This window comes from Hypanus sabinus, chromosome 21, assembly GCF_030144855.1.
Source record: "Hypanus sabinus isolate sHypSab1 chromosome 21, sHypSab1.hap1, whole genome shotgun sequence".
NCBI classification, from domain to species: Eukaryota; Metazoa; Chordata; class Chondrichthyes; order Myliobatiformes; family Dasyatidae; genus Hypanus; species Hypanus sabinus.
This window is the reverse complement of record NC_082726.1, coordinates 47,509,307-47,536,283: the sequence shown is the minus strand read 5'-3', so window position 1 is coordinate 47,536,283 and position 26,977 is coordinate 47,509,307. Positions and strand designations below refer to the sequence as shown.

The 26,977-nt window shown below is 42.0% G+C and overlaps 1 protein-coding gene across 3 annotated transcripts in view; it reads right to left on the bottom strand.

Annotated features, from left to right (window-relative positions):
* The window catches only part of unc5b (unc-5 netrin receptor B), a 314,621-nt gene that overhangs the window by 19,032 nt on the left and 268,612 nt on the right, over positions 1–26,977 (bottom strand). For all 3 annotated transcript variants that reach the window (XM_059946443.1, XM_059946444.1, XM_059946446.1), the window contains 3 exons: positions 25,520–25,906; positions 16,116–16,203; positions 712–880 (listed from right to left, as the gene is read on the bottom strand). In XM_059946443.1, the coding sequence (XP_059802426.1) occupies positions 712–880; positions 16,116–16,203; positions 25,520–25,906 (644 nt within the window). The remainder of the gene's footprint in view (positions 1–711; positions 881–16,115; positions 16,204–25,519; positions 25,907–26,977) is intronic.

Genomic DNA, 26,977 nt, shown 5'->3' with positions numbered 1-26,977 from the left:
CTCTGAGTACAGCTTATTATCCAAGCCAATTCAGTATTAAATTACCAGGTTGCAATTCCCAGTGCGTGGGTTAATGGTCTTCAAATTTCTTCTCTTGAAGGGATAATATATTACCTTAAGTTTCTTATCTTGATAAATGTCCTGAGGGTAGCCTAAACTCTTGTTCTAGCACAAAAACCAAGGCTCCACTGGACATGCTGACTTTGGCTGAGAGGCCAGACTGAGCTTACGTGGACTGAGATGTCCCATGCTACGATTTTGGACATCATAGAAGATCATTCAAGGTTATCACTGAACTGACATCTGGTTACCTAACTGATGCTTATGGGATCTCGCACGTGCCGTGCCACGTTTTATCCGTTGGGATGACACAGTAGTATATCGGCTAGAGTAACGCGGTTACAGCCCCAGCGACCTGGACTCAATTCTGACACTGAATGGAAGGACTTTGTACCTTCTCCCCATGACTATGGTTTCCTCCGGGTGTTCCGGTTATCTCCCTGAAAAGTATCCAGGTTTGTCGATTAATTGGCACAAGTGTGTATTTGGACAGCCCAGGATCGTAGGGCCAGTAAGGCCTGTTACCAGGCTGTATCTCGAAATAAGTTTAACAAATTAAGAGACTACACTCCTGTGGCTGTGTGGCAGATAAAAGGGAGGTAAACAGAGCTATAGACAATGCAAGGCACTCTCTCTTTCTCATTTCCTTACCTCCCAGACAGCTTGGTGAGTTTGCGTCTTGAGTTTAATGGTCCAGTCTGGTCCGGAGACATCTGCGCAGTGGGTAATGCTGAGAACAACGGGACGGCACAATAGCATCCCAGTTGGACCACAAGTCACCATAGGACTCAGGACTGTCTGTGAGCCTTCGGATGGGGGTCTTTTGAGAAGAAGAGCAAGAGACTGCCCATTAGTCAACTGGCACGACAGCCATATACATTCAACCCCCGATTAAATATTTTAACCATCTTCACCCTGATCTGTCGAAGACAGATGCCCAAGATTTGTGCAGAGGCTGGTAATCTGGCCTCTAACTCAGACACTGTGGGTTCAAGGACCAATCTGGAAACTTGAGTATCAAGTCCCAGGCTAGTGCTCCGATGCATTGTTGAGGGACTGGTGAAAATACATATTTTTTAAAAAACAGCAGATGCTGAAAATCTGGAATAAAAACAGAAAATGCTTCATGGTCAGGCAGCATCTGTGGAAAGAACAGAGATAACCATTAAAAAAAATTAAAAAATGCAGATACTGGAACGTGGAGCAACAAACTCCAAACTTCAGTTTACAGAATTTGTTTTCTTTGCACATTGGTTGGTTGTCAGTCTTTGCCTGCTTATGTATAGTATTTTGTAAATTCTATGGTATTTCTTTTTTCTCTGTAATGCCTGCAAGAAAATGACTCCTGAGGTAATATATTATAATATACACAAACTCTGATAAATATACTTTGAACTTTGAACAATCTGTTGAAGAAACTCAGCAGATTGAGCAGCATCTGGTTGGGGGAAAGAAACTGGCGATATTTTGAGTCAAAGTCCTGCATCATGACTGCATTTGATTTCTTTAATATATGTTGCACCTACATGTCAACCTTTTAAAATGCACTTATGGGACCTAGATACTCTGATGAACCCAGTATGTACTGCCAATTCCCAATTGCTCACGGTCTGGTAAGCTTAATTCTTAAATGCCCACAGTCCTCCTGAGGGGGAGCTTCTAGAATGTTGTTGTACAGGAGATGAGGAAGATTTAGACCCAGTAAGGACAAAGGGCTGGCAATATAGTTCCATCTTAAGGCTTGGAAGGGAGCCACTGGTGGTGTTCCCATGACTTGTTACCCTTGTCCATGTGGTCGAGGTTTGAGGGAGGGGGTGTTGCCAAGTCTATTATTGCAGTACATTTTGATAATACACACTGCAGCCACTGTGTAAGGTGGTGGAGGGAGTAAATGTTTAGGGTGGTGAATTAAATGCTATTGCTTAGCTGCTGGTGATGCTAAACATCTTGAACATTGTTGGAACTGCGTTTATCCAGTCAAGTGGAGAGTGTTCCATCACAGTGTTGACTTGTGCCTTGCAGGTTATGGAGAGCTTTTCAAGTACCAGGAAGTGAGTCAATCATCACAGGTACCAGGCCCATGACCTGCTGTTGTAGTCCACTTGAGTTTCTGGTCAACGGCGAATATTAATAGTGGGGAACTCATTGGTAGTAAATCCAAAAGCCAACCCATGGCTGAATGTCATCTTTGTTTTGCTCCACGCTGAAGAGTTGTAAATGGAATTGTATACTGTTCTCATCGGCAAACTCTCCACTTCTGATCTTATGACGGAAGAAAGATCAATAATGAAGTAACTGAAGATAGATAGGCTCAGGTCACTGCTCTGAGGAGCTGCACTTATATTCTGCCACTGGAGGACCCGGGTCCAATGACTATAACCATCTTCCTTTGTGTGAGACATTGCTCCAACCTCTTGAGATTTTTTTCCAATGCTTTCAGGTTTACCTTGATCCAAAACGTAAGTCAAATACTGCCTTTAGATCACTGCCTTCTCATGTCTAACAATGACAATGATCTTTGTACACCACTATATAATAGTCTTACACCATTTAAATCAGTTTCTCCTTTATAAATACGCCTTTCAGAGTTGTTAACTCTCACTTCTCCAGTTATATTCTGCCTGTCTATTCAGTTAATGGCCTGTATACCTTGCAGACTCTGCCCACCTCAGCACTTACTTTCCCCAATCTTTTTTTGCTATGAATAGGCGAGGGTATCAGGTGTAAACACGGTTGGATCCCAGTATTAATCCCTCATACTCCCACTGGTTCCAAATTGCTAATTATGAAAAAAAAATCTTCTGATCACATTGATATATATTTCTCAGTCCAGTAAACATTATTTTATGCAATAGCTATTTTTGTAGCATCTTACTGTAGGCTATTTGGAAATCCAAATATACTGCATCTCTTGGCTCTGCTTTAACAAACCAACTAATGACTCCTTGATGAACGATTAAAAAAAAATTAAAAATATGAGAAATTCTGTAGATGCTGGAAATCCAAAGCAACACACACAAAATGCTAGAGGAACTCAGCAGGTCAGGCAGCATCTATGGAAATGAATAAATGCATCTTTCCCTTTACTTTACAGTCCTGAAGAAGGGTGTTATTCTGAAATGTCCAATGCTCAATCATTTCCATAGATGCTGACTGAACTGAGGAGTTCCTCCAGCACTTTGTGTGTAAAAAATTTAAATATTTTTATTTAAAAAATGATAAACCCAATTTTTGTTTCATAACACCATATTGGCTCTGACCAATCAGGTTATGCTTTGCCAACTCTTTGATTTAATTTCCTTAATGGAAATTCCTTAGGAATAGTCAGCAAGGCTTTGTGAAAGGCAGGTCGTGCCTTACGAGCCTGGCTGAATTTCTTGAGGATGTGACTAAACACATTGATGAAGGTAGAGCAGTAGATGTAGTGTATATGGATTTCAGCAAGGCATTTACCCCATGCAAGGCTTATTGAGAAAGTAAGGAGGCATGGGATCCAAGGGAACATTGCTTTGTGGATCCAGAACTGGCTTGTCCACAGAAGGCAAAGAGTGGTTGTAGACAGGTCATATTCTGCATGGAGGTTGGTGACCACTGCTGTGCCTCAGGAATCTGTTCTGGATTCCTTACCCTTCGTAATTTTTATAAATGACCTGGATGACGAAGTGGAGGGATGGGCTGGTAAATTTGCTGATGACACAAATGTTGGAGGTGTTATGGGTAATGTGGAGGACTGTCAGAGGTTACATTGATAGGATGCAAAACTGGGCTGAGTTAAGTTTACAGCTTTGTAGGCTGAAGGGCCTGTATTGTGCTGTAGGTTTTCTATGTTTCTATGATTCTAGGGAATGTTGGAACTGATCCATAGTTCCCTTTTTATTTCTTTGTTGCATTTCCTTGAAAACGGCATGATACTTGCTTTTTTCCAATCCACCAAGACCCTCTCAGAATGCAGAGAATTTTGGAAGCTCATGATCAATGTATTCACTATCTGTGCAGTTTGGTTTGGACATAGACTACCATCTCCAAAAGATTAATCAACCCTTAGTCACATTTCTTCACCCAACTTTGTTCTTCTCTTGTTATATTAATTGTGTACATTAGTCTCACTTATTCCCAATTACTGTACGTCTGGTATGTTTCCATTCCCCTTTACAGTGAATACTGAAAATATTTGCTTAATGTCTGTGCCATACCCTTATTCCCAATTACTCTACAGCTATGTCTGGTATGTTTCCATTGTCCTTTACAGTGAATACTGAAAATATTGGCTTATTTCTCATGATTAATTTCCCTCTCTGAGCTTCCATGGTACTTTTGTTTGACTTTCTTTTTTTTTCCTTACCACATCTTGGTAGAAGATCTTTCAGCTTGGTTATGCATCATGCCAGTTTAACCTCATGTTCTGTTTCTTTTTCCCTATCCATCAATACTTTTTCATTTATTGCTAGTTTCTGTCAATGCCTGGTCCACAAATGTTCTTTAGAGATCTTTTACTCTACCATTCTCTATATGCTTATTTATCACATATGGAAAACTTATCCCATTTTTCAATAGAACGTAACACTCCTTTTCTGCATTCATACCTTTTAATCTAAATTCCCAAATATCCATAGCCAATTTGTCCTTCACATCTATGGAACTACACTTATTTAAATTTGCACCTGCTTGCCACTTAACTGATTGCAAAAAGTCTATCACATTAGGATCACTCTTCCCTACAGTATCTTCTATTAGGAGATCATCAATTAGTTCTAATCACACATGATTAGACATAAAATAATCGGGCTCTGTGTTTGGGCTGATGCATTATGCTAGGAAACGAAACTTCAAATATATTCGATGACCTTATCCCCAAGACACATTTACCATTGGAAATTCTACACAAAGATTAAAGTCATCCATGTTTTAATGCCTTACCATTATTACAAACCCCCATTATTTCCTGATTCATCTGCTGGAAAACAGTACATCCACTGTTTGGGTAGTTTATATACTGCTCCCAGTAATGTTTTCAGTCCATCCAAACCAATTCTACATCTTAATCTTCATTGTTCATAGCCAATTGCTTTCCCACCACTGTCCTAATGTCATCCTTTATTAAGAGAGTTTTCACTCCTCTTCCACCATTTTCTAAACATAACTCTGAGATATTCAATTCCCATCTTTGGTGACCTTGTAACCAAGTCTCTGTGGTGATTGGACCATATTGGACTATATCTATTTTTCCACATATTCATTGAGAGAAAATGTTTTTTTTTGGATTCTATAATTTTTCCTTATTTTAACTCTACGCTCCAATTGACTAATACAATTATAAATTCTGCTTCCATCATGTCACACTCTGATGGTCATTACATAAACTGTTTTATTGCAGTCTTTTCTCTTAAACTTCCTAATTTCCTCTCACTTGAACACTCCCACCCCACCCAGCCAAAGCTATGAACCAAAAACTGGGAACAATACTAGTAACAGATATCATCAGAAGGGGGCAGCAATGACCTTCCCAAAAATAGCATCTCAGTAAGTCTTTGAACAAAATAGCTTCCTGATGTCTCTATGCAAATGAAACTTATTGATGCCTCAACTTTGCTCGAAGCATTCACAGTTCACCCTGATAGCAAGCATATACGGTGCAAATGGATAACACACACACACACACACACACACACACACACACACACACACACCATGGTCAGCATGTGCAAGCTGGGCTGAAATACCTGTTCTTATGCTGTATATCTGTAGGGATGTTGCCATCTGGAATTCACCAAGTAAGATTGTTAAATTTGATAAGAACTCTTGAAAGACAACTCGATTTGGAACCTAAAAGGACTCATTTACAGTTCACGGTTTATAATGCTGAACTTGGATTAGAACATAGAACAATACAGCACAGTACAGGCGCTTTGTGCCAACCCTTAAACCCTGCCTCCTATATAAACCCCCACCTTAAATTCCTCCATATACCTGTCTAGTAGTTTCTTAAATTTCACTAGTGTATCTGCCTCCACCACTGACTCAGGCAGTGCATTCCATGCACCAACCACTCTCTGACTCAAAAACCCTTCCTCTAATATCCCCCTTCAACATCCCACCCCTTACGTTAAAGCCATGTCCTTTTGTATTGAGTAGTGGTGCCCTGGAGAAGAGGCACTGGCTGTCCGCTCTATCTATTCGTCTTAATATCTTGTATACCTCTATCATATCTCCTCTCATCCTCCTTCTCTCCAGAGAATAAAGCCCAAGCTCCCTTAATCCCCTAGATTAGTTTCAATTGTCACATGTACATCAAAACATACAGTGACACGTGTCATTTATATCAGTGAACAACATTATTCGAGGATGTTCTGAGACTGCAAGTGTTGCCATGCTTCCAGGGCCAACATAGCACGTCCACAATTTTCTAACCCTTCCATTTTTGGAACGTGGGAGACAATCGGAAAGAGGAAACCCACACAGTCATGGAAAGGACGTACAAGCTTCTTACAGACAGCCATGGGAGTTGGACGCTTATCGATGGTGCTGCAGAGTGTCATGCTAACCACTATGCTACCGTGCTGCCCAGCTTAGGATTAAACTGGGCACCTGGTTCGTGGGCTTGGAGAGTGGTGCAGCTATGGAGCTATCAACTCACAGCACCAGTTACAGCGATAATCCTGACCTCTGGTGTAGAAGTCTGCAGGTTCTCGCTGTAACCCAGGTCTCTGGTTTGCTCCCACATCCAATTATGCGCAGACTGGTAGGTTAATTGGCTTCTATAAATTGTATCAAGTGTAGCGGGTACTGGAGCTGAAGATAGGGATGTAGGGAGAATGAAGTGGGATTACTGTTGGGTTAATACAAATGGATGCTTAATGCCAAAGGAGGTTGGGACTCTTGTTTCTACGCAGTGTGACTCTATGAATGATTGCTGCTTTCTGTCATTCTACACAAGATCTGTCAACTCAATCCTGCCTGGTGGATACAGTCTCAAAAATATTTCACACATTGGATATCATCAGATTCCTTCTATTAGTATGACTTTGGCATGAACAAGTTGGACCGAAGGGCCTGCTTCCATACTGTATAGCTCTCTGAAAACAGAGATCAAAAACAGATGAACAGACAGAAAGTTTGCCCACAAAGGTCATGGAACAAAGATCTGGGGCATTTCTGTTCATATACAATCATCAATCCATGGATCTTTTTAAGTATATACACTTAGAGGTGACTTTTGACTGTTGGTGCCAGATGGAGTGGTTTGAGTATCTCAGAAACTGCTGACCTCCTGGGATTTTCACACTCAACAGTCTCTAGAGTTTACAGAGAACGGTGCAAAAAAACAAAACAAAACATCCACTGAGCGGCACTTCTATGGGAGAAAACACCTTAATGAGTGAGATCAGAAGAGAATGGTATCAATGAGAAAGAGATTTGTAAAGAATGGCCAGACTTGTTTCAGCTGACAGGAAGGCGACAGTAACTCATATAGCCATGCGTTACAACAGTGGTGTGCAGAAGATCATTTCTGAATGCACAACACATTGAACCTTGAAGTGGCTGAGCTACAGCAGCAGAAGCCCATGAACATACACACAATGGCCACTTTATGAGGTACAGGAGTACTGAGTGTATGTATCATGTGTCGTGCCACATTGCATAGCGGTTAGTGTAATCCTATTACAGTGCCAGCGATCCAGGTTCAAATACACTGCTGTCTATAAGGAATTATACATCCTCCTGAGATTAACCCTGCTCAACAAACTCCTCCAATTCCCAATATATTCCTCCTCCTTTAGGAATTTTTTAAATGATATTTTCCTGCTCCTCTATTGAATGAGGTCCAACTTGTGGCAGAAGCCAGTCTGAACATGTGAGTGCTGAGGGGGTGCTGCAAGGTCAGGGAAGTTGGGTTTTGGAGGTTCAACCAAGGCTCATTGGGCTTGAATGTAAATTCTTCTGTGGGACTATCTTGAAGCCAAATGAGGTTTAGGCTTTTGAAAGTGACTGGGACCATACATATCCCACAGTCAACACCATACACACAGGGAAACTGGTCAGTGGGCTTCATCACAGCTCCCCCAGTGGTACCGTGGAGAACTGCTGCCAACCATCAGGTTATGCAGCAGTACATTCCGCAGTGCATTCCAGGTTTTCTCTCATCACTATGTCCGACCACACTGAGCAGAAGGGCTGGATACACATTGTATCTGACTCCTCAGTTTCTCCCCTGCCAGAGCTGCTAAATCTACTGCAGTCCAATTCTCTTAATGGGGTTGTTCATCTAAGATATAAACAAGCAAAAGAACATTGCAGATGCCAGAAACCTGAAATAAAGTCAGAATACGCTGGGGAAATTCAGATGAGCAGAAAGCATCTGCGGTGGGAATAACAAGAGTTAACATTTTAGATCTTTGACCTGTCAGTTAGAATTCAATGATCAATTGAAAATATTAACTATTTAACTCTCTCCACAGGTGTTGCATGACCTGTTGAGCTTTACCAACGTTTATCTTAAACCAGAAGTGAGTGCTTATCATAAATGCAGATTAATATTAGTTTTTACTTAAATTAAACGTTTAATCTAGCTTTGTGGATTTTCCTTCCACTTGTCAATACTTCAGTTATTTTAAATACTTTCATTTCCTGAGCGTCTCTGATCAGCAGAAGTACATGGACAGAGCCTCTGCCAGGCTTCACCCTTGCTGCTGTTCATGGATGCATTATAAACAGAACTGCAACCACAGTATCACCAGAGCATCTGGAATCAGGAGACTGCAAAGTGTCGTATGCACTCACAGGGCTGGTATAGAGGGCATGGGGAAAGGCTAACTGGAGCTAATAGGCTGGGTCATCTGGTGATCATGATCCATTCTGTGGGAGCTTATCTTTCGCTAACCAGCTGCTGCATTTCCTCCACCACAGCAGCGCCTGCTCTTGTAGAAAACCTACCCATTTTCAGTTAATGGATATAAAAGACATCATCGTGAGTCTTGCTCTCTGATGACCAGGGAGGTCTGAGAGAAGATACTCTTGCTACCTGGCCACAGATCAAGCTGATCTCCAGCGAAATAAAAAGGTTCTCTTTCATTCTCGTTTTGAAATGAAAGGTTACTTTTATGAAACCACATTCCTTAAATACCAGTGCTGCCAAAACTCGAGGAAGAGATGCACTAATACAAGTCTGATGCAGGGGGCTCTGCATTAACATGAAGGAAGCTCAGTCACAATATGCTTGTACTCTTGATGAGGAGTGGCTGATGACAGCCTGGGGATTAGTCGCAGGCATTAATACATTCGCTGTCCTATTTCTGCCAGACAGGAATTTAGGATAATTCCTCTTGAATGTCTTTCTACCAGATCACTCTCACAGACCTGCACTTAGCTGGGTGGAGGCTGCCTGTCGAACTATTGTTGAAGGCAAGTTAAAACAACTTCAGGCACCATGCCATTTTCTACGGCAAGGTGCAATCAAGTCAGGTATGAAAATTGCTGAGCGCCAAGGTTTGTTTGAAGAAATCATTCACCAGAGTGCCATAGTGGAGCCACTGAGACCCAGGTTAAATACCGACCTTGGCGGCTGTCTGTGTGGAGTTTGCATGTTCTCTCTGTGTCCCTGTAGGTTTCAAGATAGAAAATAGAACAACAAAACACAGCATTGGCCCCTTGGCCCACAGTGTTGTGCCAATCTATATAAACATAATCCACCATCAATCTAACCCTTCCTTTTACACAGTCCATAACCCTCCATTTTGAAATGGTTAGACGCAGGCTACATGGGCCAAAGAGCCTGTTTCTGTGCTGTACTTTGGTATGACTCCATGTCTCCATTTTTCTTACAGGCATATGCCTATCTAAAAAGTCTTTCAAATGTCCCTGTTATATCCTCATCTACCACCTTCCCTGGCAATGAGTTCCAGGCACACATCAGCCTCAGAGTAAAACACCTACATCTCACATGTTCCTTAAACTTTCCTCCAATCACCTTAAACAGATGTCTTCTGGTATTAGCCTTTACCCACACCCCCTCCCCTGGGAAAAAAGGAGCTGGCCATTCACAATGTGTCTCTCATAATCTTTCAGACCTCCATCATTTCGCCTCTTGTGCTCCATTCTCCACAAGTGTTTTCCTCAGGATTCTCCTGTTCCCTCTCACAATGCAGAGACATGTTGTTTGCTAGGTTAGTTGGCTGCTGTGAATTGTGTAAGCCAGGCTTTGATTCTGGGGTTGGGGACAGTTGACTAGAATACGGGACTAACGTAGGATCAATGTAACCAGGTGGTTGATGGTCAGCACAGACTCTGTGGGCAGAAGGCCCTGTTTCTACACGGTACCTGTGTATAATTCTCCATGATTATTGTACGGAGGGCAATAGAGCTCTCTACACCCAGGAGTGAAAAAATTGTATCAGCAAGAAATCAGAGGCTAAGCAAATTTATTTCATTTTGTTTGAAAACAATAAAATCAGAGGCAGAGAAGAAGCCAGGAACCTGGAATTAACCAAAGAAACATGGTTTGGTCTGATTGTTTGCAACAAAAACAACGTGTGCCAAACCAATTGAAGACCACAAAATAGTTCTTGTTTAATTTTTGAGTTTGTGTAAGTCCATTTGTGGTCCCTGGAGAACTATAGAATCCGTTTCTATTTTTTAATGTCACATTTCATTACAAAACAATAGAAGAGTATACACCAGCTCTCACAGCACGTTCAGTGATCCCAACCCCCACTTACTTTCCTGTGATTGCTTCCCTCCCATCAGCTTTACCCATCCATCTACATTAGCAATTTACAATGACCAATTAACCTAGCAGTGTATCTTTTGAATGTGGTAGGAAACCAGATAATCAGGGCAAACTCCACAAAGACAGCTCTGGAGGCTCAAGATTGAGCCTTCCTTCGTTGATTCGCTGCGTCATAATGTTTCCGGGTCCCTGAGACAAAACAGAGAAACTTGCAGCAACGTCCCACTGGCATTCCTTAAATTCTAGAATCTATGCTGGTTGTAGCATTCATCACAATACACGGAGGCTGACAAGAGTGTTTTTTTTACATATACAAATACTCTATATTGAAAGCAAGGGTCAGCAGATGCGGGAACCTCGAGCAATAAGCAATCTGCTGGAGGAACTTAACAGGTTGTGCAGTATCTGTAAGGGGAAAGGAATATCAACGTTTCAGGTCAAAAACCTGATGCAGTTGTCGACTCAAAGCAGCACCAATTTCTTTCCTCCCCGAAACTGCTTCCGCAACACACTTTTTCCACCTTTACTACACTCCTTCTAACCTCTCTCTATGACCAAACTTTTGGCCATCTGAACAAATACCTTCGCAGCATCAAATTTTGTTTTCAAACGCTCCTGCAAACCATTTTGCTGTATGTTATGTCCCTCCCGGTGTGGCTTGTTATTTTATTTCTAATTACTAGATCTCACTGCTTACTTGTAAGTTCACAGCTGTTGTTGATTACTATTTACGGCATTGTTAAACAATTAGCTTTCGCCATCAGGTTGGCCATTTGATATTGTTTGTATATTTCATTGAGCTGCTATCAGTTAGAAAAACTTTGTTAGAAGTCGAGGGAGCTTTGATCAGAATTTGAATCTAACTTTTGTGAGAACACCAAAAGTACTGTCATTTTACTTGGCTCCTTGCACACTGTAACATGTTGGTGAATAATAGAACAGCCTTCAGACTACAACTAGGCTGGGACTGGAGTTTACCTATCTGTGTCGCTTAAGAAAACAGGGAACTCTTAAGCGAGGGCAGAACGCTGTATAAATACAAACATGTTGTTTTACTGCTCGTCTATAATTAATATCAAAGTATAAGCATGAATAAACCCAGGATCAATGTCTTGGAAAATATCAGCACACTCAGTCAAACTGTTGCACAGTCTAGAGGCAAATAAAACCTCGATGGTATGCATTAAATATGTAAGGTATGGAAGTATGCAGTTTCAAACTTCACTTGCACTGTGTGACGGAGAATGCTTGGTAAATGCAGTCCTTATACACGTGCATCTACACACACACTCACACAAACATTGCCTTGGCATTCTGCTGTCTTTGCGCTGAGTGTGCACCCTTCAATGTCTTCCCCCGGTATATTCTAATAATGGTCCCTAAAGGGTTGGCTTTATGTTGCCTTTCCTGGCAAACACTTTAGAATATTCTATTCTTTAGGAATGTAGATGTTGTTTGTAAACTCTATTGAAGGTAGAAACTTCTGTTTTTTTTTTGCAATATGATTGTAGTTACATTGTGGGATGCATCATATTCTAATTCATGTGTGGTGTTAGGTTAACTTTGTGGATAATTAAAGATGGTATGTCCTGGTGCCTAATAAAAGTTGCTCTTCACTCTCAGTGGGAAACAGAGATCGGAGCTACCAACAGTTCACACTGACTAAGTATAAGTGTGGAGCTATTATTGTGTTTCTAGTAGATATTTTTTTAAAAAATGGCAGTTTTCTTTCTGCTATGTTTGCTCATTTCTGTAAGTTTGATTTTTGACACACCTAATAACCACTCTTGCAGTAAAGTGCAGTGACTCCAGCTATAACCCAAGTATTTCACAGACTGACTTCAGTGCTCAGTGCCAATGATCAAGGACAATTTTCAACCGTCAATCTTGACTTCCCGTCAGTCAATCCACAAAAGATAAACAAATAATGGGCACAGTTTAAACAAAAATGGTTGGCTATTGTCAAGACAACAGCAACTTCATGAACCACAGTGATTCCCTGTACGGCTTGGGTTGATGGAATGCATATACTTGAACCCCCTGAAAGAATCAGTGTTGCTCATCAATCAAAAGGCTCCTTGTCACTCAGTGTGCAGTTTAAGATATGCTGAGCTGAACATTAATACAGCAAATTAATTGTCTGTGCTTAATTGACTCTGCAAAGTTCTTTGGAGCAAACAGGGGAACAGTAATAGTCTACCTTGGATACCCACAATTCCAGTCTAAAAACTTGCAGAAAACTAATAATAATTACCAATTGGATATTTACTCACCAGCAATGTCATATATCCCCATTGTTTCTTATGAAGGCCTTTGGGATGTTAAGCGCACTACTTAAGGACAATTAGATCAAAAGGCCATAAACATAGGAGCAGAATTAGGCTATTTGGCCCATTTGAGTCTGCTCTGCCATTTCATCATGGGTGATGTATCATCCACCTGAACCTCATTCTTGTGCTTTTTCCCCATAAACATTGATACCCTTACTAATGGAGAACCTATCAAACTTCTCTTTAAATATACCCAATGAATTGCCCACCACAGCCATCTGTGGCAAGGAATTCCACAGATTCTCCACCATCTGCTTAATGAAATTCCTCTTCATCTCTGTTCTAAATGGACACCCCTCTATTCTGAGGCTGTGCCCTCTGATTCAAGACTCCTGTGCTATAAGAAACATCCTCTGCACTTTCGCTCTATCTAGGCTTTTCAATAATTGAGAGGTTTCAATGAGACCCCCTCTCATTCTTCTAACTCCAGCTACTACAGGCCCAGTGCTGTCAAACATGCCTCATACATTCCTGGAATCATTATTGTGAACCTCCTCTGGAATCTCTCCAATGCCAGCACAACTTTTCTTAGATAAGGGCCCCAAAGCTGTTCACAAAACTCCAAGGGTCTTGCCAAAGGGTCTCGTCCTGAAACGCTGACTGAACTTTTTTCCACAGATGCTGCCTGGCCTGCTGAGTTCCTCCAGAATTTTGTGTGTTTTGCACAAAACTTCTAGTGCGGGCTGACCAATGCCTTATAAAGCCTCGGCATTACATGATCGCTTTTATATTCTAGTCCTCTCAAAATGAATGCTGATATTTCAAATGCCTTCCCTATCACTGACTCAACCTGCAAGCTAACCTTTAAGGCAGTGGATCCCAGCCTTTTTTATGCTATTCATCTCTACCATGAACCGAGGAGTCCATGGATTCACAGGTTGGGAACTCCTGCTTTAATGGAATCCTACAAGAGGATTCCCAAGTCCCTTTACACCTCTGATTTCTAAATTTTCTCCCCTGTTAAAAGCACTACCTAAGGACAATAGTTCCTACATCTACAAACAACTTGTTTATATCTAGTAAATGTACCCAGCTAGATTCTGCCATCAGAATGGGATTTCAGTCACAATACCCTGTATGCATGCAATGATGTTAACAGACAGCAATCAATGGTTTCAGTCACCACCAACTGGCTCTATGTCCTGGTGTTTGTACAAGGATACACATGCTTTTACAACAGATTGCTATATGCAACCTAAATCTATTCACTCTTTCTGTTAAACAATTACACGAGCAACAGAGTGTTCAGTAAGCTTGCTGCTGCCTCTTGCTCTGGCTGTTTGGCATACGGGAAATTCATTGACCCACATTGAGACAGTTTAGATAGTTAAGCTAATGGATTGAAGTACTCGGGTAATTTTTCAAACCTCTCAGGCTGTCTGCCACTGGTTCCATGAGCTGGAAAATTCAGGCCTGTTACACATGATTCCTGTCCATTAATTTTAACAAATGGACAATCCATAACTGACTATTTGCGTTCTCACAAGAAGCAGAGCGAGCAAGTGGACCACAGGAAATAATCTTCAGATTTTGGCTTAAGAAAGATCCATTTTGGTGAATGAAAGCTGGCAATTATCGTGTAAGCTACGGCAAAAACACACTAATTGCAGGCATTCAGGATGTGTAGCTGTCATATTAATTACAGGCATCCAAAACTTAACTCTCATGTAAATTACAGGCATCCAGCACATACGGTGTTATGTAAATTATAGGTCCTCAAGAATGTAAATCCCATGTAAAATTACAGGCACCCAGAACATGTAATCAGCATATAAAACTACATGCACCAAGAATGTGCAAATATCTTGTAAACTACAGCAAGCTGATATCCACCTGGACTAAAGATATCAAGAGCACAGGACCATCCAATAGATTACAAGAAATGAATTGAAAGAACACCCAATAACTGATGCTGAGTGGTAGAGCTTTAAGAGCCATAGGGGTATAAACAACTTTCATATTGTTTAAAAGATTAACTCAAGTTTCTTAAAGGTCATGTTTGGTATGAGTTGTTCAGGAAGGTATAAAGATGCATGAATGAATGCTGGTTACCAGTTTATTCTTTTCTAGTTTGAGTAGCCAATTAAAATAACCCAACAAATTCACTGACTTTTCTAAAGGGCTGAGTGAGCAGACCAACTCCCTGATGTCTATGGACAATGGTTGGTGAAATAATAAGTTTCATTCTGATTGATCACATTGAGAAGACATTCCTTTTGTTGACATGCCCTTAAATTGGGCAATTTTTAAAATTGAAACTAATTTTTGCAAGTTTGTGACACCATAAGGTTTGAGAGTCCACAACTGTTACTACAGGAGCTCAGTGGGAAAAAATTATTCTTTTCACTGAGAAGCGATTTCAAGTCTCTTTCCAATAACTGAAGACCTGGGTTGGAGGGAGTGCTGCTCTGTTGGAGCTGTTGTATTTTAGGAGAGATTAAAGCCCTGTTTCCTCCCTCAGGTGGTTAAAAGATTCCATGGCACAATTTTGAAGTGGGGTGAAGGCCATCTCTACTGTACTCCTGAGCCAAACTTGTCCCCTACTCAACATTACAAAAGGCATATCATGAGGTCATTATGCTACTGCACTGTGCGTGAGAGCTTGCTGTAGGCAAATTGGCTGCTGAGTCTCCTGTGTCACAACAGTGATTGGCTTACATAGGTATCAATGGCTTTGAAATATGATGGGCTCTATATAAATGTTAAGGCTTTCATTTGAGTTATAAACAATTTCTAGTTAGGAATAGCCCAAAATTCACCTTTAACAAAATTGAATTGGAAGGTCAACACTTCTGCTTCTGATATGACTTAATCTAGAATGCACTGTTGGAATGTGAAAAGCTATTTCAAATTCCTTGAAAAAGCTTGCAAAATTCAAAGCAAATATTCTCACAAGTAACTACAAATTTTTTTTCTCAAGTTTGGAATTCTGCGAGTGATATGGACCAGCAAGTCACAATGGATGTAAGTACTAGAACAGCTTTGGGAAATGTAGCACTTACAGTGTATTTTCTCTTTTGTTGATGATCAAGTACATTTCGTAGAACTTGCCCTGTGGAATCGCTCCCTGAGGTACCAGAAGACTGACCCCTGTGTGGAACGAAAAAGGAAAAACAAAACTGTAACTGAAGTGAAGTCAACATGAAACACAGTCGCCACTTTATTCGGTAGACCTGTAACGTTAATGCAAACGTCTCTAATCAGCCAATCATGTGGCAGCAACTCAATACATAAAAGCATGCAGACATGGTCAAAAGGTTCAGCTGTTGTTCAAACCAAACATCAGAATGGGGAAGAAATGTGATCTAAGTGATTTTGACTGTGCAATGATTGTTGGTGCCAGATGAGGTGGTTTGGGTACCTCAGAAACTGTTGATATCCTGGGATTTTTGTGCGCAACAGTCTCAACAGAATAGAGAAAGGTGTGAAAAACAAATCATCCAGTGAGTGGCAGGTCTGTGGGCAAAAATGCCCTGTGAAATGACAAAGGTCAGAGAAGAATGCCAGACTGGTTCAAGCTATCAGGAATGTGATGGTAAATCAAATAATCATGTGTTATGACAGTGGTGTGCCGAAGAGTGTCTATGAATGCACAAATCAAACCTTGAAATGGGCAGGCTACAGCAGCAGAAAACTACAAAAGGTTCCTCTCCTGTACCTAATATTGTGGCCACTGAATGTAAGTTTGTTATATTATGCCTGCCTTTGGGCATCTTCTGAACCTATCAACACAGACAAAATCACCTCTTAAGCATCACCTGAACCAATCCCTTGTTCGCTTCTATATTCTTGACCTCTTAATTGTACCGCTCTTGTTATTCAGTTTATCAACACTTCAACATTTCCATTGACACAACTGCACATTGCACAACTACACTCTGCACCATTCTCTTGTGTGTTCACTGTGCTTATTGCTGTATTTATTAATGCCTTGTGCATGGTTTACGGTGCAAGTTCACACCATGGAAGTTGCAGGATGGAAAGAGTTAAAACGGTGTGCCAACAGAACAGCATAGATAGACATTTTGTACAGCCTTTTGGATGAGTGGAAATTTAGCAAGGCAAGTCACAATGATAAGCTGATGAAACAGTGTGCAGACTTAGTGCAGTCAACCAGGCCGAACACGAAGCCTAATTCTCCTTTGTACAGTCTTTCTGTTCAAGCCCGGGACCCAAGGTCACCAACCATACTAAGACAAGATAAAGATGTAAACAAAAGATTCTAGGGCAACACTTACTATTGAACAGTTATTTTACTAATTCTCAAGTCACTCAGGCAAAAGAGACTGCAGATATTGGAACAAGAAAGCAGAACTTCGGAAGAGCAGGTCAACAGGTCAAGCAGAATCTGTGGAAGCAACTGATGTGTGACAACATTACAGGTTGAGAAACTTAATTGGGAAGAGGAATGTTTGCCAGTGTACAACAGTAAGTGTGAGGAGTGGTCAGAGTTGTCAGGCATAAATCTTATAAGGCCCGATGAGAACGCAGGGTGAATTAACTTATAACATCTCCCCTGTACCTTCCTCCAATCACCTTAAAATTATGTCCCTTTCAAATTAAAGATGGAAAGAAATCAAAATCAGGAACAGCACCATTATATTCTACAGAGTAGGTCCCATAACCTGAAGGAATATTTGCATTTGTTAATGATACCCAGTGACGTGGAGGTCAAGAAAGAATCTGAGAACAGTTACTGCTAATAAGTTCAAGCCACTCTCTGCAGTTTTATATGAATGCGCTTCAAACAGCTGAGGGCATTTATAATCTCTAGTAATCCTGACATTAAGAGATTGCTGGTGCCAAGAGTAATGAAGTCTGTTTGACAGTAAGACTGCAATGGAAATTTGGTTTCCTGTTAATCTGGATGGCAGATGACATTTATCATAAATATAAATTTCATACGATTTTCTCCTCTGAGATTTTTAAAGTACATTTCAGTGTGTGTTAATTATCCATCTCCTTCATCTTATGCAATGCCCTAGGACAGAGGATGACTCGCTTCCACTCTGGTTATGTGGGCTCTGAGGTGAGGGATGAGGCTAATGTGGGAATCAAAGATGGAGGGGTGGATAGTCTGTGAGGTCATGTGCACTTTTTGCTGTTTACACACGTCTTCTGGGTCTTCCAGAGCACTGATGAGGCTTTCAACACCACCTTAACTTTTCCTTCACTGCTTTGTCTGATCATATAACCATATAACAATTACAGCACGAAAACAGGCCATCTCGGCCCTCCTAGTCTGTGCCGGCGCTTACACTCACCTAGTCCCACTGGCCCGCACTCAGCCCATAACCCTCCGTTCCTTTTCTATCCATATACCCATGCAATTTTACTTTAAATGACAAGACCGAACCTGCCTCTACTGCTTCTACTGGAAGCTCATTCCACACAGCTACCACTCTCTGAGTAAAAAAAAATTCCAGCTCGTGTTACCCTTAAACTTTTGCCCCCTACCTCTCAAATCATGTCCTCTTGTTTGAATCTCCCTTGCTCTCAATGGAAAAAGCCTATCCACGTCAACTCTATCTATCCCCCTCATTATTTTAAATACCTTTATCAAGTCCCCTCTCAACCTTCTATGCTCCAAAGAATAAAGACCTAACTTGTTCAACCTTTCCCTGTAACTTAGGTGCTGAAACCCAGGTAACATTCTAGTAAATCTCCTCTGTACTCTCTCTATTTTGTTGATATCTTTCCTATAATCCGGAGACCAGAACTGTACACAGTACTCCAAATTTGGCCTGATCAATGCCTTGTACAATTTTAACATTACATCCCAACTCCTATACTCAATGCTCTGATTTATAAAGGCCAGCATACCAAAAGCTTTCTTCACCACCCTATCCACATGAGATTCCACCTTCAGGGAACTATGCACTATTATTCCTAGATCACTTTGTTCTACTGCATTCTTCAATGCCCTACCATTTACCATGTATGTCCTATTTGGATTATTCCTACCAAAATGTAGGGTCGAGGGTCATGGTTCAAGGATTCCCAAAAGGCAGTGAGGAACTGCATTTCTTAATATCTCTACCTGTTTGGTTATATCTTCCCAAGTCAGAGCTTGGACTAAAGTGCCTCCTTTGGGAGTCTAGAGCTGGGCAGGTAATGGGCCTTGTTCAAGATGCATATGGAGATAACCAAAGCCTCAATGTTCACATGTGAGGGGAAAATGTTTCTCCTTCCATTGAATTGTAGTGCTTTGTGGAGACAGTGTTGGGTACATCCTTCCAGTGTCTTGAGATGCCAGTTGAAGGGGGTGCAGTTCTTAGGAGGAGTTGGGAGGGCAGATATTGCTAATGCCCACCAGATCATAAATTTGTGTGCCAGAACTGATCTTCCTACACTCTTTCCCTAAAACTATGGTAGCACGATAAAAGCATTGTGAACATTATCAGAAAGACTCAGGCCTCAGTGTTGACCTGTGAGAGGAAGATATATCGTTTTGGTGGTTTGAGGGAAAGAGTGTTTGAAGATCAATTCCGGTACATGGCTTATGGCTTTATGGGTTTTAGTGATCCCTGCACTCCCAACTACTTCTGAGACTTGTTCTCCCTATTACAGGCATCCAATGTACTGGAAGGATGTTCCCAACACTGACTCCACAAAGCACTACAAATTCAATGGAAGAATAAACATCTTCCTGTTGCAGGTGACCATTGAGGCCTTGGTAATATTCATTGCACCTTGAGCAAGCCACATTACCTGCCCAGCCCTAGACTGCTGAAGCAGGCACTTTTGACCAAGCTCTGCCACAGGAAGATACAACCAGAGGAAAAACTCAAGGGAGTCCTCGAGTCCCTAGTGAAGATGTTGGGAAATTTCATCAGAGACCTGAGAGTGAAAAGAAAAGGCAGGTTTCCTGAAGAGAGAGGGAGTGGTGGATTAAATGACATTAGTGTTAGAACTAGAGGGGAGTTGAGGAGAATTTTTTCACTCAGGGGTGATAGGAGTCTGGAACCATTTCCTTGAACAGGTAGGTGAAGCATTGAAACAACAGCTACATGGACACTTGGAAATGCCAGACCCAAGAGCAGCACAGTAGCGTTGCACTTAGCGTCACGCTTTACAGGCCAGGGACTGAAAGATCGGGGTTCAATTCCTGCCACACTCTGTAAGGAGTTTGTACGTTCTCCCCGTGGCCCAAGTGCATTTCCTCCGGATGCTCCAGTTGTCTGCCGCATTCTGAAAGAGGTATGGATTAGGGATCGTGAGATGTCAGCTTGCTAAATTGGCGCCAGAAGCATGGCGACAATTGCGGACATCCCGCTGCACATCTTTGGACCGCGTTGGCTGTTGACGCAAACAACTCATTTCATTTATGTTTTGACGCACATCTGACAAATAAATGTAACCTTTAATCTCTCTTTAAAGGATGAGGAGTGAGATTAGACAGAACAGCTCATCAGCAGCAGGGACGGACAAAGTGAGTTGAAATGTCTCTTTGACTTGCATATTTATATTGGAGCAGCATGCACCATGCTCAACACTGTAAACAGGAAATTAAAATAAACTAGGAAATGTATGGCTGAAGCCAAGAACTGACCTTGGACGTTTAGGCAACTGGTTCCTGTTCAACTGAAGACAGGGCTGCTTACAAATTGAGTTCCCAGTTGTTATACAATATAGAGAAAAGAACAACCTGAAATTAGCATGATGGGAAGGGATGGGGTGGGGTTTGCAAATCCTGAGCAAGGCTGTCCCAATCATCCCCTGAGCCATACTGCACAAACACATCCCAGGCAACTCTTGATCAAAGGTCAAGTACTCTAAATGTTAGAGTTGCTATGGAAAATCCATCATTGTGCTTTCAATCACATTTTAAAATTCAGCTCTCTTAGGCTGGGAGGAGGACTTGTATTTTTTTTTAGCACCTTTAACATCTCCTTCAGGATGTCTCAAAAATGCTTTACAGAAAAGTACTTCTGAAAGTGCAGTAATGCTAATAAGATAGTAACTGGCATCATCACTTTGTGTACACTGTTCTCCCAAACAGTAACTTAATAATGACCTGGTGACTCTGCCTTCATAAAATTGGTTGCTGGAGATAAATCCAGCTGTGCATCAAATACCTCTCCCCCTTCTCATCATCAAAGTGAAGAACGAGGATAAGCAGGGCCTCATGAGGATCATCAGCTCAGATTTGCAGAGTAATGTTCCTGGAGGAAGGCTCGAACTGTCTACCTCCTGAAGCTGAGACAAGGGTGCTACCCGTTGAGTCATGACAGGCAGCTGAACTGGGCTGGATTTGCACCTGCTGGGCATGACCTGCGGTTGAAAGGGATTCTCAAGGACAAGGCTCATCAGCAGTTACATAGGAAATCATTTCCCACATGCTTCCTAACAATAGCTTCAGCATACACCCCAGTAGCCAGAGCAGCGGGCTGGCTGACCAAGAGGCTCGCTGACCAGCATCGCAGAGGCTAATGCAAAGATTACAGAATTATCATCCAGACTCTGAATTGGTTTTAGCTTTAGTCCCGTTTAATTTCAGATGAGGGAGCGTGTCAGGGAGTCCTGGGGATATGAGATGAGGAGTAAGAATTCAAAAATGTAATGGGGGGGAGTGGGGGAGAGAAAAGCCCTATTGTGGTGAGTATACCTCCCATTGTGCAGCCAGACAAATAGAAATTCATTCCTGACTGGCAGCAACATATGTAGTGTATATTTGTCTGGGTGTTTTGTTCTCTCAAGTCAATGCAATGAAGGTTTCGTGCACATTGCTTTGATGCTCACATAAAGTGCTCGGCACCACGAATGAATTCCTTGACAAGTGTGTGTACAGCACTCAAACCTCTCCCCCACCCCCAGTGCCTGATATGGATGGTTATTACCAATTGCATATCTGGAGAAATGCTTTTCATAGTGACTTGCTGCCAACATTCACTCATTCATAAACCAATTAACTGTGTACGCTCTCATTTGTCTGGCCTATTTTTCAACCTAAACACTGTATGGGAAAGCTTCCCAGTAGAGCTGGAAAAAGCAAAACACTGATGCAGGTTATTGTTGAGGGCTGTGGTGGATTCAGTTACTAACTAAATAATAGGACCAGCTGTTCTTATCGTAAGCATTCAGGAACACTGAGGTCTATAAATTCATCTGGGTTTCAATGAAAATTGGGTCAGAATTTAGCAGTGAGGTGGATTTGTGCTTTGATGAATATTTGTCTTTGCACGACATTTTCAAGAGCAGACATTGGCCTAATTGCTTTAAGCAGAGGAAGAAATTTAGTCCACCACATGAAACAATGTTATGCCATATCAGCAATAAGGAGGAATTCTGGATAGGAATCTGCCCTAAGGGTGGTAGCACTTAAACCTTACTTGCTCCACTGAAGTTACGTTGGTGTGCACATGAGGACAGCCATGTGTACAGGCCATTTGGCCCAACTATTCCTTGTCAGCATTTCTGTTCTAATCATGAACACCCCCCCCCCCCAATTTCCTTCATAAATTCCAGTAAACTGACCCTGTGCTTACACACTATAAATTCTACAAATAAATCGGGGACATTTAAGAGACTCTTAGGTAGGCACATGGATGATAGAAAAATGGCGGCACTGTAAGAGGGAAGGGCTAAATTGATCTTAGAGTGGGTTTGAAGGTCGGCACAACATCACAGGCCGAAGGATCCATTCTCTGCTGTAATGATCTATGTTTTATGTGCTAGAAATGCCCAGATTCTTAGGCTGGCCTTCCTCTCAGAAGATGCTGTTACATTGAGTTATACAACCAGAAAACATGCCTTTTGCTCACCACATCTGCAGCAAATATGAAGAACCTGTCTACACTAACCAATTCTACACTAACACTAATCCTACATTAACCAATTTTAATCTCCCCACATTCCCGTTAGCTACCCTCCCCCCCCCCCCAATATTCTACCAATGACCGACACAGGAGAGGCAATTTACAGTGGCTAATTAACCTAATGAACAACATGCACATTGTTGGGACGTGGGAAGAAGCTGGAGCGCCCGGAGGAAACCCACACGGTCACAGGTTGAGTGAACAAACTCCACACAGGCAGCACCAGAGGTCAGGATTAAACCAGAGTGAGGTAGGAGCTTCACCAGCTGCATCACCATCATCGAACTGTTAAACCTTACAACTCCAGCTTTGTTTATGTAGTCCTGATTGTTTATGTAGCACAGTAACGATTCCAGTGCACTTTTTAAATTCAATTCAATTGGGAAACAAGACTCTGGCCCTCTTCCCTGTTTATGCCTCCAAATTTTATATATCTCTAGTCTGCCACCCCTCAGCTTCTTTTGCTCCAGGGAACCCAGACCTGGCCTATCCAATCTCTGCTTACAAGTCACCCCCTCGAAATCAGGCAACATCCTAGCTTAATCACACATTCCCTGTGGTGTGGTAATCACAAATGCACATAACACTCCAAGCACGGCCTAATCGGCGCTTTGCAATAAGACTTCCCAATTCTTGTGCTCAGTGCTTCAGCTGCTGGAGGCAAGCATACTACACATTTTCGTCACTCGCCCACTTCACCCCCCACCGAATCTACTTGCGTCACCACTTCCATAAAGCTATGTACTGATACTCGAAGGTCACTTTGCTCAACAACACTCCTCAGAGCCCTGCTATTTACTGTGCATGTCCTGCCCTGGTTAAACTCACTCACTCACTCATTCATTCATTTACTCTCACTCATTCATCCACTTCCAGATATCCACCATTCACAAAGGCCTCAAATCTACTGATGGTATTAATTGGGGAGACAGTTAAAAATACAGTGTGACTTCAAAGGCAGGGTTGGATCAGTTGATGTTTCCACACAAGCAATGTTTTACCCACACCTTAAAGGGTAAATCTCCAGGTAATGTTACAGGTAATTCATTTACTTTTATTTGACAGAGATACTGTGTAAAACAGGCCATTCTGGTCCAATAAGCTGCTCTGCCCAGCATCCCACCTATATCACACTAACCTAATCACAAGACAATTTACAACGACCAATTAATCTACCAACCAAGATGTCTTTGGACTGTGGGAGGGCTCTGGAGCAACCAGAGGAAACTCACAAGTTCATGGGGAGAGCATACAAACTCCTTACAGGTGGTGCCAGATTTGAACTCCAATATGCCCCGGATAGTAATAGTGTTACGCTAATCACTACACTACTGTGGCATCCTTTGCTTATCTACCTATTTCATCTTCTTATGAAAACCATTTGAAAAATAGGTTCAGTTGGATTAGAAAGGAATACCGAGTTCATCAGAAGATGCCTCACACCAGGGCCTCATATTGGACAATCAAGTGATAATGGAGCTGTTATCTAATGCTTTTTGCAATTGATTGAGAGTGTATAACAAACCAGACCAAAAGCAATGAATACCCAATGTTGCAAAGTTTGGAGAACTGAGTTCCTCCTAAATGCACCATAAATAACTCAGTCTAATTCAAATTAATGTGATATTGTATCCCAAAATGCTATTTGCTTCAGACAATCTCTCTAATTTCCCTTGAATGGATCAATACCAACTGCTTCCACTGCCTCCTCGCAGAGTCTAATCCATACATTTTCCACTCATTCAATGAAATGATTTTTCTGCCAGTCAATATCAAAGTTCCTTCTCCCTTTCACTTGAGCCATTGGTCCTGGTTCAAGTGCAGACAGTGTGTTCTTTCTTCACCATCCTGGATAAAGTGAGACTGCCTGGCATGCTTGAATTCACCTATTTCCCTTAGAATCCTATAAAATTGCATTAAACACTACCTCTTAATCAATGGGATTGCAGTCTACATATTGTATAAACCAATCCCTCCATTTCCTGAGATATTCTGGCTAACTCAATTCAATGTCCTAGCTCCACTAGCTATCAATTACAATAGATTAAATGTTGGATTGAATATGGCACTGTGCTATGGCTGATAACTGATGGACAGAGGAGTAACTGAAAAAGACAGTGCTGCACAAACGTAGAGTCATTAACAGCTGAGGAGCTCATAAATGTGGTTGATCCACTTATGATCCCAGTTGGGCAACGTTTAAAGTTAGAGGCAAGACCTACGGAGGGAAATAAACAGGCGACATTTTGGGCCAAGACCCTTCATCAGGGCTGAATAAAGAGGGAATAGTGGAAGGAACCCAAAGCACCTAGAGGTAATCTACTTGGTCACGGGGAGAATGTACAATGTCCTTACAGATAAAGGTGGGGATTGAACCATGATTTGTGTTCGCTGGCACTGTAAAGTGATGTGCTAGTCACTACGCTACTGTGGCCAACCTAATCCAATATGACTTGCATGTGACTCTAAGTGCAGAGTTGTGGTTGGCTCTCCACTGAGCAGGCTTGGCAAGTTATTCAGTTCAAAAGGCAATCAGTGATGAATAACGTGTGCTGGTTTTAGAATGTCCAAATAAATGATTCACAAACCTGAATTGGGCACCGTCAGTCGTCCACCCAAACAGCCGAAGGTCCCACTGGCACAGTATCCTGGATCCCTGGGCAAGGTGCCCAGATGTTGTGAGCTCATTGCCTTGTTCCTCAGGTTCATAACGACGTTGTTGTCTCTGCTGTTGCCCCCTGGGTAAGTCCCTGGCGCTCCGGTCCCTGATGAGTCCACTCCACCCACCAACATGGAGGAGGGCATCGAAGAATTGTACACCTTGATCTTCAAGCTGGGCAAGGCATCCAAGAGCGGGGAGTTGGTCATTGGTATCTTGTCGGCTGTATCCTGCAGCGTATACATAGGACCTCGGTACGAGCCGGCGTTGGCCGTCAGATCTGGCTGGATCGATGAGCTCAGCAACTGGGAGTTGTCTGGAACAGAGAGAAATGGGAAAACAATGAGATTCACAAGGACCTGCAGAGACTTCAGCAAAGAATTTGGCCATTTGGCACATGAATCCATAATCTCAATCTCTGATCTACCTCATCCTATTGGGATGTCCCATATCTCAAGCATTTGTGTTTCATCTTGGTCATAAATTCTCCCTTCTGACCATTCCCTGGGCAAAACCTTTTCTTCTGAATTCCCAACCTGATTCAATAGTTAGTGCCCCTTCTTCTGGCAATTCCATCTTTCAGACCAAATCTACCTAAAGTGGAGTTACAACTAAAACAGATGTGACATTGTAAAAAGAATGGCGAAGACCATTCAGGGAGCTTGATGTCACCTGGAACAAAGGAGACCGCTTTACTGACACCTCGTCAACAACCCTAGATATTCACTCAATCTGTAGCAATGGCTGCACTTGCACCATCCACAAAGTACACTGCAGAACTCACCCAGGGTACTCCGACAGCATCTCCCACATCACTGGACTGTAAATGACAGGTGCGTGGGGAAACCACTGAGAGGCAGGTAAGATTATCTTTATATTGTCACAGGTACATCGAAACATACAGTGAAGTGTGTTGTTTGCACCATCCCAAGGATGTGCTGGGGGCAGCCCTCGAGCGTCGCCACACTTCCGGCGCCAATGCAGCATACCCACAATTTAATAACTCTACCGTACTTCTTTCAAATGTGGGTGGAAACTGGGAGAACGTACAAACTCCTTACAGACTGCAGTGGGAGTTGAATCTCTAACTGACAATCACTAACTATGAAATAGTGTTACCCTGTCTTGTGGGGGCGTGCCTAATTCTGATTGTCGAAAGTCATGATTGGTTAGTTTAGAAACTGTGGCTTCTTCCCCCATTGGATAGCTGTTTCAAATATCCTGGGTGTATAAAATGACACGTGGAAGGGGCTTGCTCTCTTTTCCCTTTGTTTTAGGCGATAATGCACATGATGTTTGGGAAGGTATGTGCTGCGCGCACTCTTAACCAAGTATGTTTGCTGAATGTAGGTATATTTGGTGAGTATTCAGCTTTGTAGTTTCTGTA